The 12,919-nt window shown below is 45.2% G+C and overlaps 1 protein-coding gene across 2 annotated transcripts in view; it reads left to right on the top strand.

Moving 5' to 3' along the window:
- Positions 1 to 12,919, top strand: part of ERN1 (endoplasmic reticulum to nucleus signaling 1) — a 90,156-nt gene that overhangs the window by 43,175 nt on the left and 34,062 nt on the right. The window contains exons 3-6 of one of the 2 annotated variants that reach the window (XM_066386409.1): positions 2,854 to 2,887; positions 3,903 to 3,975; positions 8,429 to 8,501; positions 10,809 to 10,931. In XM_066386409.1, coding sequence (XP_066242506.1) covers positions 2,854 to 2,887; positions 3,903 to 3,975; positions 8,429 to 8,501; positions 10,809 to 10,931 — 303 coding nt within the window. Of the gene's footprint in view, positions 1 to 2,753; positions 2,888 to 3,902; positions 3,976 to 8,428; positions 8,502 to 10,808; positions 10,932 to 12,919 lie in introns of both variants that reach the window. The other variant, XM_066386410.1, reaches the window with a different exon arrangement.

Below are 12,919 nucleotides of genomic sequence, written 5' to 3'. Positions count from 1 at the left end.
CACTTAGCAGTATTCGAGGGATGCAAGGGAGCAGGCCAGCACTTCTTTTGGAGATAAAAATATTTAGATTTTTACCCTTATGAACTTAGACAAAGGGAAGATGTGAATATCTATTTGAGTCATTTCTGTCTCAAATTAAAAAGGATTAGATTAGCACAAAATAGGAGTAGTGGTGTCCCATAATCTCACCCAGGTCTCTCAAGTATGGAGGCTGTACCTCTCCAGGCCTGACCCACTGGGCGAATCAAGCTGAGTCCAGTGGCTGCTCCCAGGGTTGCACTGAGCAGGTTTGCTTCTTCCTGTGTTAAAATCCAGGAGACCAATGACTAATTTCAGCTATTTAGCCTCTTCTGATATGTTTAGCTTTACCTGATATCCTTACCTTTACCTGGAATAACACCCGTTTCTACACTTGAGAAGTGATACTTTTTTTTCCCTTCTGAAAATAAAGCAGCTTTTATCCTTATCAGTCTCCATATAGAGTGGCTTATTTTGTAGCAGTATTTGTTTATATTCTTACAGTGAGGCCAGGTTTCTTTTCTCCTGGCTGAAATTTTTTTAAAACAAGAATCTTGCCTGATAGTAGTTCCCATTATTGAATCTAAACCACGACCTTCGTGTTGTGCTTTCATTGCACATTTTCCAGTGATGCTTTTTCCTTTTTATTTTGCTGCCTTTCCCAATATTATTATCTTTAGCCTTTCATATTGTGGAAGATTTTAAGCATGTGTTAGAGAGAATGGTAAAGTGATTGTTCTGCCTTGTCTCTTTCATCTTTAAGCAGTTATTGACAGCTGGCCTTTTTTTTTTTAAATCTGTCCCCCATATAATTATTTTCTGTAGTATTTTAAAGCAGATCTCGAATTCAAATGATTTTTTAAGAAGAAGAAAGCAAATGTTTGCTTGCCTCTGAGAATTGTCCTGAGAGTTGTGCTGCTACGTGGCCTTGAGCTCTGCAGATGTTTATTCCCTGGCCCTTGTTTTACGGAGTGGGTGGGAATGCTCTGATGACCAGCGGTTCTCCTTCTGGAGTGCACTCCTCCTCAGCCTAGAAAAACTGCATGGCTCGTAAACACCCATGTGGTTGTCCCACCAATCCCTTCCTGGCTCCTGTTGATGATGGCCTGTGGTCTGCGTCTTAACTGGACCCTTTCTGGCACAGGACATTCTGGGACCTGAGGCCTCAGTGTCAGGTGACCAGTGGCTAAGCTCTAGAAAACCAGGAAAACCTGCAGCTGAAGACAAGTCCCTGAGTGTGAGCAAACACTGTACAACAAGAATTTGCTTATGAACCGGATTCGGAGCCCTGTTGGTTCCCGTATCTTGTTTCTGGTGACTTGCTAGAATTCGGCAGAGTTCTCTTCCTCTGAAACACGCCAGAAAGGTGCCTCTGGGCCACTGACTCTTCAGTGGGGCACAGCCCTGCCTGCTTCCCCTGGCTGGCACGGCTGCAGGGCTGCGTGAAAGTGACGGGACTGTCACTGCTCCTTGACTGTGTTGGTGGGTGAGTGCTATGTGCCCTGATTGCCAGCCTCTTGCATCAGTCTGTTTGTGAGCCCAGACCAAGAGCTGATGAATGGGAACTACAAACACATGCTTACTGACTCAAAGCGTCTCCTGTTTCCTAAATGTTTTTTGGTTTAATGAATTGCTTGTTTGCTGCCCACAGAGCACATGTGGTGTGTGTACTCCTCTTGTGAACACGGTCTGCCTTCATGTGGGAGCTGGGTTTGTAAAGCAAAGTCAACATATGATAAGACTTGAAAGCACTTTCTTGGTCTGACAGTCCCAACTGACTAGGAGAATCAGACAGCTGCTTGTCACCATAGGCGGAGCCGGTGGGGTCTGGAACTCTGTCCAGAGTCACGTCACAGGATTTGCCGTCCTCATCCCCAGCTTTGAAGTTGCGGACAGTTTGGTTGTACAGCCCATAGGCTTTTTAATTGCTAGATATACCTCGTTACTGTGCCATCTCATGCCTGGGATATTAGCTCCATCCCAGCACTGCGGTGGCAGCGTCCTCACCACCCCCCCTCCCCGAATCAGGAGCACCCTCTGGATTTGTGCCCGGGAGAATCTAGGGAAGGAGAAATCCTGCTGTCCGACAACTGCAAATACAACATTGACATTGAGAGGAAACTTGCCCCACTGTCTATTCTCCTGAACAGAATATTAGAAAGATTTGTGCATGTTTTAAAATTTCATAAGCCCTTTTAGGAGCCCTAATTTTCTTCCAAGCAGACAGTTTGGAATTTAACCATGTTCTTGAATTGTTAGGTCATTTGTAATGCTATCGTGAACATCTTTGCACAGAAAGCATTTTCTAGATTTTGTGCTATAGTAGACTTTATCGAACTGGAGTTAGCAGATCAGAGAGAATCAGGAGGATGGACAGTAGAAAGCTCGCTCCGTCTCCCCTCCAGTCTGATTCTCACCAACAGGAAAATTGGTTCTTGAGCTACAGTTTTGCTTTTCCTGATGAGAATATCTAGTACCACCCCACATGTTCAGCAAGGTGATTGATTTAGGGCTCAAAAGTCCCGGTTGTGTCAGAGAGTGACACTGTGAACCAGTGTCACTGGTTCTTCCTTCCCTGTCCGTCCCCCAAGCTGTCTGCATGTGTGTGGGACACTTCACAGCAGTGTCCCGTTCTGCCGGCAGTTCTCTCTCCAGTCTCAGGGACAGTTGTGAGCTTGCCTTTGTGTCTGGGTGTGTGTGTTCTGAAATGCCTTCCTGTGCATTATCTCATGCAGGTCAATTTATCAGTTCAACTTGTGAGTTGGTCCTGGGAACCCTCTGGAAATCTTGATAGTAGAGTCCACCTGATGATGCCTTTGTTGTTCTTTTACACAGATCCAGTTCTGCAGGTTCCAACACACGTCGAAGAGTAAGTGTCCTGATTTGCTTCAGTACTTCCCTGTAATTTATTTTCGGTATTATTCAATATTTATAAAGCTGGCTTCTGGGAGTACGTATGCATAGCTTGAAGTTATGATGAGAATGATTGAGGAGAGCAAGTCTTGCAGGTGCCATGACAGAAGCCTGGATCGGGGAGAGGGTAGTCAGTTCCTTTGGGACAGAGGCAGTGGTATTAAAAAGGCTTATTTGAAATGGAACTTAAGTTGAATTTTGAACTTAAACTTCCAAAGACCTCAGGAAGGCCTAAGGGTTTAGATCACTCCCTCTTAATGTGTTAATCACAGAGGAAACATGAACATGACCTGCTACCATGGTGTGTGTGTAAGAATAGAAGTTGGATGGCACCTGTAAGAGCTTCCAATGATTGCACATCCTAAACAGAGAAACGAGGCAGCCAGGGATTTCTGAGTGACGAGGTGTAGTCTTTACCTCACATCCGCTTTCCAGGAAGCGGCCGGCTGAGAAACCTTCCTGCACGTCCTGGGCAGGTTCTTTCTGATGTCAAGCTTTCACAGTCCACTTTTATTATATCCAGTTTAAAAACAAATGTTTGTTGAACACTAAACGCACATTTACTTTACCTGTTTATGTCTGTGCCATACTATTTAGTATTAATTATTGAAGTTCTATACACAGTTCTATACACAATTGACTTGGAAATGGAAAAGCAAACTTTCTGGGTCCTTTTTACTTATTTTACCTTCATCCAGAGTGCTTTGACCCAATAATGATTTACTCTTCTTTGAAGTTTCACAAGTTTTCCTTGACAGATTGCTTTTTTTTCTACTAAGTATAGCATACAGCATCATAGGGACATATGGATATTTTGTTTGTGGCTAAAGTGAGAAAGTCATGGGTAGAGCTGGCTTACACACACGTCCCACGTTCCCCCTCCCCTGTCATAGCTTTGCATGACTTTCATAGTTTCTTCTGTGGCCAGGGCTGTAACGTATCACTGATACTTGTTGCGTGATTTCTTCTAGGCCTGCCTTCCTCCCAGACCCCAACGATGGCAGCCTATATACTCTCGGGGGCAAGAACAATGAAGGCCTGACGGTGGGTGCATTTAGCTTCTTTGTGTACTACAGAGGTTCTAGACCAGTGATCCTCAACTTTGGTACATTGAGAGCACCTGAGAACTTAAAAGACATTTTTGGGGATTCAGATTCAGGTGGTCTGGAGTGGGGCCTGGGCATCAGTATCTTTTTATAGTTTTCTGGCTGAGCTTTTAAATGGCAGCCAGAAACATGGATCTAGACCAGCAGGTTCTGATGGCCCAGCCAGCTCACTAGAAGGGTGTAGTACTTCCTTCAGTAACAGGGTTTACTCTAACTGGTGATTCTCAAATTGGTAGGATAGTTGAAAATTGCCCATCCCCCTGCAGACATCCATCCCTATGTAGGGGCACATGGTATTTCTATCTGCGTTTGAGAATCTAGGCGTGCTTCTCCACCTTAGCTACACATAGTAGTAACCTGGATAACTTTCAAGAAATGCTGAGTCTGGGTCCCAGTTTCAAAAGTCTCCATTTAATCAATTTCAGCATCAGGATTTTTTTTTTTTAAATATGAGGGAAGCTTTTTTTTTAACTGTTTTTTTTTTTTTAGATTTTTTTAAATTCATTTTTATTAGAGAGAGAGGGGAGAGAGAGAGATAGAGAGAGAACAGGGGGAGGAGCAGGAAGCATCAACTCCCATATGTGCCTTGACCAGGCAAGTCCAGACGTTTGAACCGGCGACCTCAGCATTCCAGGTCGACGCTTTATCCACTGCGCCACCACAGAAAAGAGAATTTAGAAACAGGTCCACACGTGTGAGCACCTGAGTTATAGCAGAGGCGACACTGCTGTGCAGTGGGGAAGGTTGGTCTCCTCAGTAAGTGCCTTGAGTCAGGTGGGATATTCGTACAGGGAAGAAGTCTCGACTCCCACCTCACAGCAGGCACACAAAACCCTGTTCCAGATAGATTGCATATCTAGATGCGAAATGTGAAACAGCGCTTTAAGAAAGCAAGTATCATGACCTTAGAGTAGGTGAGGATTTTATAAATGAGATACCAAACTCCAAACAAAAACAAAAACACCCCACACTAACCTAGAGGAGAAAATCAGTCTATTGAATTATATTCAAATTAGGAATTTTTCTTCTTTAAGAGACACTATTAAGAGAAGCAGGCCACAGTGTATTCACAATACCCATATCCATCAAAGTCCACATATTCAGAATATAGAGGGTGGGGCAAAAGTAGGTTTACAGTTCATATAGAAAATAATATATAGAATGATTAGTAATAAATACCAGAATAAATTTTGTGTGTTTCATGTACTCACAACTGTAAACCTACTTTTATCCCTCTCTGTATAAAGAACTCCTATGGGTTAATATAAAAAGACAGACAACCCAAAACAAAAGGTGAAAGAGGATATCCAAGTGGTCGGTAAACATTTGAAAAGGTACTCAGCTTCATTGGGCATTAGGGAGATGTAAGTAAAAATCACAATGTCATATTACTACCCAAAGTGAGGAAAATGGAAAAAGAAAACAGGTATGGGGGGCGGTCAAAGCAACTAGAAGCCCCATACACTGCTGATGGAAGTGCTGGGCGGTACAGTCAGTTTGGAAAACTGTTTGGCAGTATCTGTTACAGCCTTGTGACCCAGTCATCCCCTCCTGGGTTACAGACCAGCTGAAATGCATGTTTGTGTTCACCAAAAAGTGGGTACCCAAATGTACTGCGGCACTCTTTATAATAACCTAGACATGAAAACTACCCAAATAGCATCAATAGTCAATAGAATAAATAAATTATGGACTTGTAGACAGTTTAATAGTCTACACCAATGGGAATAGTTTGTGACATAGATGAATCTTGCCAACATAATGTTGGACAAAAGATGGCAAACAAGAAAATCTACACAGCATATCATTCATTTCTATAAAGCTCAAAGACAGGAAAAACTAGTCTAAAATGTTTTAAAGTTAGAATAATGTTTATCCGGGGTAGGGATGGGGGTGGTCATGTTTGTAAGAGAGGACAAGAAGGGCTCTCCGAGTGCTGGAAATGATGTTTCTTCATCATGGTGCTGGTTACGCGGTTATGTTCACATTGCAAAATTGAACTGAGCTGGACTCTTCTGAGAGCTTTCCGTTTGTAAGTTTTGCTTCAGTAGAAAGTTTAAAAAGCCAGGCCCTGGCCAGTTGGCTCAGCAATAGAGCGTTGGCCCAGTGTGTGGAAATCCTGAGTTCAATTCCCAGTCAGGGCACACAGGAGAAGTGACCATCTGCTTCTCCACCCTTCCCATTCCCCTTCTCTCTTCCTCTCTTTTTCTTCCCCTCTCTCTCGCTCTTCCCTTCCCACAGCCATAGCTAGAATGGTTCTCCCCAGGTGCTGAGGATGGCTCCATGGCCTTGGCCTCAGGTGCTAAAATAGCTTGGTTGCTGAGCAGCGGAGCTGCACCCCAGCCAGGCAGAGCATTGCCTGGTAGGGACTTGCTAGGTGGATTCCGGTCGGGGCGCATGTGGGAGTCTGTCGCTGCCTCCCTGCCTCTCACTTAATTAAAAAAAAAAAGTTTAAAAAGCCTGTGATGTACAGCTGAGGTTGAGAACTACTCATCTAGACTGTAAGTGGCTTGTGAGCTCTAATTTGGATATTTTAAAATTTGATGAATACCTGTGACTGAAACAAGTGTAGAGGTTTGTGTGTTTCACCTTCAACGTTCCTCTCCATATCACTAGAGCCTCCATTTCTGAAGCACTTTGTGAGCCAGAAACTGAGTTTAGTGATTTGTATCCATTGTCTCATTTCAACCTCTAAGCAGTCCCCAGGGCTGTCATGTTACCCCCATATTAGAGGAGTGGAAACTGTGCCCAGGGAGGTGAAGGAGCGTACCCAAAGCCAAAGCTTCAATTGTTGGACTTGGGGGACTTGAAAAGCTCTATAATTCCCAAAGGATGCTCTGATCACCACCCACGTGCCTTCCTGTGTTGTGGTCTAGCAGCTCCAGGAACAATGTGTCGCCAGCCTAGGCCTTGAATCAGGAGGCTCAACAGATACCACAGGACTCCAGGCTGAGAGCCTTGCAGTGACTCTGATTCTCAGAAACATCTGGCAGAAACCCAGTCATTACAGCCTCTCTGTGGCATTTTTCCTTTCCTAAGGCTTAGCTTAAATATTAGGATGATGGGAAAATCCAAATGATTAATTATTTAAAGTTCCATTTATTGGAGCAAGAGAGGAATCTATTTCTTTTTTCTTTTAAGTGAGAGATGGGAGGCAGAGAGACAGACTCCAGCATGCGCCCCAACTGGGATCCACCTGGCAAGTCCCCTGTCGGGTGATGCTCTGCCCATATGAGGCCGCTGCTCCCTTGCGTGGCAACCAAGCTATTTCAGCACCTGAGGAGAGGCCATGGAACCATCCTCAGCACCCAGGGCCAACTTGCTCAAACCATTCAAGCCATGGATGCGAGAGGAGAAGAGAGAGGGGGAGAAGGGGGAAGGGGAGGAATAGAGAAGCAGATGGTCATTTCTCTTGTGTGCCCTGACCAGGAATCAAACCTGGGACTACCACATGCCAGGCCAACACTCTATTGCTGAGCCAGCCGGCCAGGGCAAGGGAGGAATCTTTTCTTTCATGGAGAAAAGGTGGCAGTGTAGTAGAAGCAGGTATTATAGAATAGTTTCAAGAATACAGACTGTTCCAAAAATAAAGCATAGTGAAACAAACATTCACCAAAAGGATTCGTCAGATGTCAGCTGGAGGTTCAGAAGAATCGGTTTTATGATGAAATGCAGTTGTAACATGGATTTCTCTGAGTTTCTTTTCCTGGCACCTACCATAACTTCCTTCTAACACCAGAAGGTTCGATTTTCTTCTGTTTTTCAGTAGAGAATTATCTCCTGAAGAAAACACCAAAACGTCTTTTCCACTTCAGATTCCTGTATTGCCCACATCATGATGACTTCTGCTTTTTCTCGAAGTTTCAGCTGGGCATGGAGATTGCTTCTCTCCAGACTTAATCTCGTGGTTCACTTTGCCTCAGAAAAGCATTGACATTCTCCTCAGTCTAGCTGGCTCTGGGTCAACTTTCCAAGATAGAAGAATTCTTCCTGCCCCCCCTTAGAATTTCAAAGATTGCATAACTCTCCATGTTTGTGTAAGTCTGTTCAGAAAAGGTTTAGGTCGTCCCCAGAAGTGCTCTGGAAGAGTGACTGTGAGGGACCCACCAAGTAAAGGCATCAGTGTCTACAGGGCCAGGCCCTGGGAGCCCAGGGCTTGTCCAAACGGATCTGGAAGCCAGAGACACTCCTTCTCCTCGGTTTCCAGTTAGGAAAACTGCCGTCTATCTACAGTGCTTTTCCTTTTTTTTTTTTTTTCTTTTTTTTTTTAAGCAGAATTGGGTAACAAACAGATTGTGCTGTAAAATTGTAATAATTGCATAATAAGACTTGGTTAACTGATTTTTCCTTTGCCCCCCCACTTTTTTTTTTTTTTACTATTATTATTGCAGAAACTTCCCTTTACCATCCCAGAGCTGGTACAGGCCTCCCCATGCCGAAGTTCAGATGGCATTCTCTACATGGGTAAGTAAGAGCTCCTGTTTTCAGCACTGAAACTTTGAACCCTTTGGAAATGAGCCTCAGAATCTGGGATAGAGCGTCTCTGGGAGAGAGGTGGGCAGCCCCGCACACACCAGCCCCTCTGGGAAAGGTCTTTTCTTGCCTCTGTTGGGCTTGTTCATGCCAGGATCAGCTGAACAATTAAGAATGGGTTCCCCCCACTTGGGAACAGACTTGACACCATGAATATGGTTACTCATTTAATAAGCTTTTAGCTGCTGTGTTGACCTACCCTGCAGTTTAAAGATTGCAACATACCCAGGAGCAATTGGACTGAAATTTTAAGTGAATACAATAGTCTGAGCCAAGAAAGGGAAGCCAGGCTCTTGCCTGTTAATTATAGGGCTTTCATAGTGTTTCCTGCTATCAGAATATTGGATAAAAACTGCACTTAACAGCTTGCCTAGATAAGCTGCCTTCATACCTACAGGGGTCACATCTTTCAAAGCATCAGATCACTGGCTTTCCTTTTACCATGTTGCTGCCAAAATGTCAATAAAAATGCATTTGTAACACAAAGGAGAGCTGTATTTATCTTGAAAACGTAGTAGTAATAATATCCTGTATTTATACAGCAGTTTCTGAGGAATTGAAAGTGCTCAGTGCCTATTCAGGCCTTGGGAGCTATATGCATTTCTGGGCCTCGAGTACAGGCCGAATCTGAAATTTTTGCTAGGGACCCTGGGCTCTGGCTTCCTTCCACACCTTCAGAATGAGGACCCCCATGTCCCTCACCCGTCCAACCAGGGGAATTGAAGTGCTCAGCCTGGCTTTCTCTCCTCATCCACGCCCCAGGCCCAGCTGAGCACCTTCTGACCATCTGTATCACTGCTTTCTATTTGGTCTCCCAGCGACCCGTCGCTTATGGTGCATTTAGGATATTGTAGTTCCATCATCTTTGTCTGGTGCCCTCTTTAAGTGAGTTCATCCTGCATATTTAAAAGTGCAGCAGTTGCCAATTCATCCATTAAAGTGGTAGCTGCCCTGGTTGGGTAGCTCAGTTGGTTAGAGCATCGTCCCAATACACCAAGGTTGTGAGTTCAATCCCTGATCATGGCACATATAAGAATCAACCAATGAATGCATAAATAAGTAGAGCAACAAATTGGTGTTTCTCTCTCTTTCTCTCTCTTTCCCTTCTTCTTTCTAAAATCAGTAAGTTAAAAAAATAATTTTTAAAAAAATTTAAAGTTGTAGCTGAGTTATGGAGACTGTAATAATGGTTTTTGAAGTAATCAAAGAGATGCCATGCCAGATGGAAAGGGGTCATGGTCACAGCTGTTTGGTGATGTTTTCACTCTATCTTTAGATCTTTTTCATATTGAGATTTGTTGTCGAGAACAAAAAGTTATGATCCTGGGACAAAGTTTCACACATGTGGACTTGGCATTCATGCTGCATCTGCTAGAGCTAAGTGTAGCTTTAGCAAATCTGAATGCCCTGTGTTCTTCCTGGCATCTCTATATTCTGCCTCTGAGAGTCACTTGAAATAGGAAACAGCCAGTAAGTTAGGAAGAGACAAGGAACTAGAGGCCATCTCTTACAAAACAGAAATGTGCACGTCACAGTGAATGTGTTGACCTTCAGATGGGAGGCCCATGCTACCGACTCCCCACCACCGTGGTGTCTGGTGTACATACTGTGGATGTACATGTGTGAGTTTTCCTAAGTGTTGTTTGGCTATGCCGTCCACCTGTTCATACCTTTTCATCAGCTGAGCAAGGTGAGAGGTGTGGCCTCTGGCTAGGGGATAGCTTACTGGCTGAGACGGGCTGAGATAACTTTGGCCTCATTAGCACCAGGTTGCAACCAACTCCACTGCCCAGTCACAGGTACCAGCTCATTAGGGTTATAATCAGTAGCTGCAGATCCTCTTCACCTATGAGCTTATTAGTAGGGATGTTGGGATATATGAATGATGGTTACCAGAGAGATAAACCCCTGGGTACATTTCTACATTTATGTAGATCCTAATCTGTGGGAAAAGGATTGCCCTTTACAGGCCAGACTTATATGATATTTAAGGCCGCTAACCAAAGCAATACCATCTATCAGTTATGAGGTTTGGAGAAATTTTTATACATGACTGGGTTATTAAGTTATTATTAGTTCCAGTGGCCTCAGAGCAGGTGACAAGGTAATGTCTTCCACATGGTAAGAATTTCAGGCTGGTCTCTCAGCACAGAGGACATCTTAGGCTGCTGGTTTGGCAATGGCATTTTTTTCACATAGATCGAGTATAAACCACAGTGTATCCTTATGTCGTTTTAGGTAAGAAGCAAGACATCTGGTATGTTATTGACCTTCTGACCGGAGAAAAACAGCAGACTTTGTCATCGGCCTTTGCAGATAGTCTCTGCCCTTCAACTTCTCTTCTGTATCTTGGGCGGACAGGTAAGAAGGAACCTCTCGTCATGTGCAAAACTGCCTGTTTCCAGAAAGGACCTGAAGTCGCCTCCTCACAGGTCTCTGCCTCTGGGCTTCATTCTTGAGAAGATAGCCAGAGCTGTCTCCTCCAAAGCAGATTTTGCCACCATGCTTGCCTCTCTAAGACCCGCTGTGGCTCCCCATTGTCTGAAGGTTATAGTCCAAACTGAATCGGCCCACGAAGCCCAGGGATCCAGCTGCTGCCTCTTTCACCCCCTCCCTCGCCGCGTTTCCTCCATGTCAACAGGTTCCGATTCAGGATGAATTCCCTGCAGCTCCGGAACAAGCAGTGCTATTTTTAAAAACTTGGAATAGTGGGTTCTTCTCTACCGGGTATGCACATTTTTGCCTATCTGGCCAGTGTCCTGTCTTCCTTCACGTCACTGCTCAGAGTCACCCTCTCTGGGAAGTGTCTTTCTCACATCAGCTGCCTGTTCCTGACCAGGACAGCAGCCCTCTTACCGCCTGTCACCAGCCCGTGATGGTGTCAGCAGCAGCCTCCTCACCACGCCATATTCTGTTACCTCTCTTTTCAGCTGGGCCTTCTGAATACTTGTCACTACACGTTTCTAAATTGTATTTGCCCATTTTCTGCCCCCCTCCCACACCATCTGCTTCCCGATCTGCACACCGCACCTCTGACATGGTGCCGGCGCTCGGACGCTGAAGCGAGTGAGCGGGTGGGTGCTGAGCCGTTCTCTGCAGGGCTCTTCTCTGTGTGTGCAGCCTCTGACACCCCCTGGCCCCCCCACCAAGTGTGGAGCACACAGTTTACACCAGGGGTCCCCAAACGTTTTACACAGGGGCCAGTTCACTGTCCCTCAGACCGTTGGAGGGCCGGACTATAAAAAAAACCTATGAACAAATCCCTATGCACACTGCACATATCTTATTTTAAAGTAAAAAAACAAAACAGGAACAAATACAATATTTAAAATAAAGAACAAGTAAATTTAAATCAACAAACTGACCAGTATTTCAATGGGAACTATGGACCTGCTTTTGGCTAATGAGGTGGTCAATGTCCGGTTCCATATTTGTCACTGCTAGCCGTAACAAGTGATACGACGCGCTTCTGGAGCTGTGACGTGTGTGTCCCACGTCACTGGAATTAGTACTGTACATGAGCGATGCCATGCTTTGCAGCACCGCCACATACAGTGCTCCTCTCACTGACCACCAATGAAAGAGGTGCCCCTTCCAGAAGTGCGGCGGGGGCTGGATAAATGGCCTCAGGGGGCCGCATGTAGCCTGCAGGCCGTAGTTTGGGGACCCCTGGTTTACACAATACTAAGGGGATGCAAGAAGACATCTAGAAGGAAAAATGATACCCCAGTCATTACAATTGAGCACCAAATTTAAGTCTGAGCATTCAGGTAGCCAAGGCTCTAAAGAAGAAATGGAACCTTCCATCAGGCTGTGGAAAAGAGTGCTTTTCTAAGAATGAGTGAGACCAACCTGGGGCCCTGTAGATGGCGACTGGCTCTCTTGTTAGGAGGGGAAGGTCTCTGTTGTTTCGTTGCTGCAGAAGAGACCACCCTTACCTAGTGGCTTCAAATGCCGATACTTGATTGCCCAAGATTCCATGGGTCAGAAACTCCAGGAAGGCTCAGTGGGGATGGGTGGCCTCCGTTCCACATGCTGCTGGCCTTGGCTCAACTCTCCACAAAGCCTGGCCTTCTTCCCACAATGGTGGGTCCTCCCTTCAAGTAAAAGTGGATGTTGCAGTGCCTCCGAGGCCTGGCTCAGAAGTTCTGGAACCCCCTCCACTGCCATCTGTTGGTCAAAGCAAGTTCTGAGGCCCGCCCAGAATCCAGGGCTGGGGAAATAGGCTCGGCCTCTCCATGGGAAGAGTGGTGGTGATCATCTTTGCAGACATGGACCACAGTCCTTCCTCTGGCTATAATAGTTTACAGCCAGCCCTCCCACATGGAAACTGTACTCAGCTCTTCCCA

This window comes from Saccopteryx leptura, chromosome 5 (genome assembly GCF_036850995.1).
Source record: "Saccopteryx leptura isolate mSacLep1 chromosome 5, mSacLep1_pri_phased_curated, whole genome shotgun sequence".
Taxonomy (NCBI): domain Eukaryota; kingdom Metazoa; phylum Chordata; class Mammalia; order Chiroptera; family Emballonuridae; genus Saccopteryx; species Saccopteryx leptura.
This window is presented reverse-complemented; position numbering and strand designations above follow the sequence as displayed.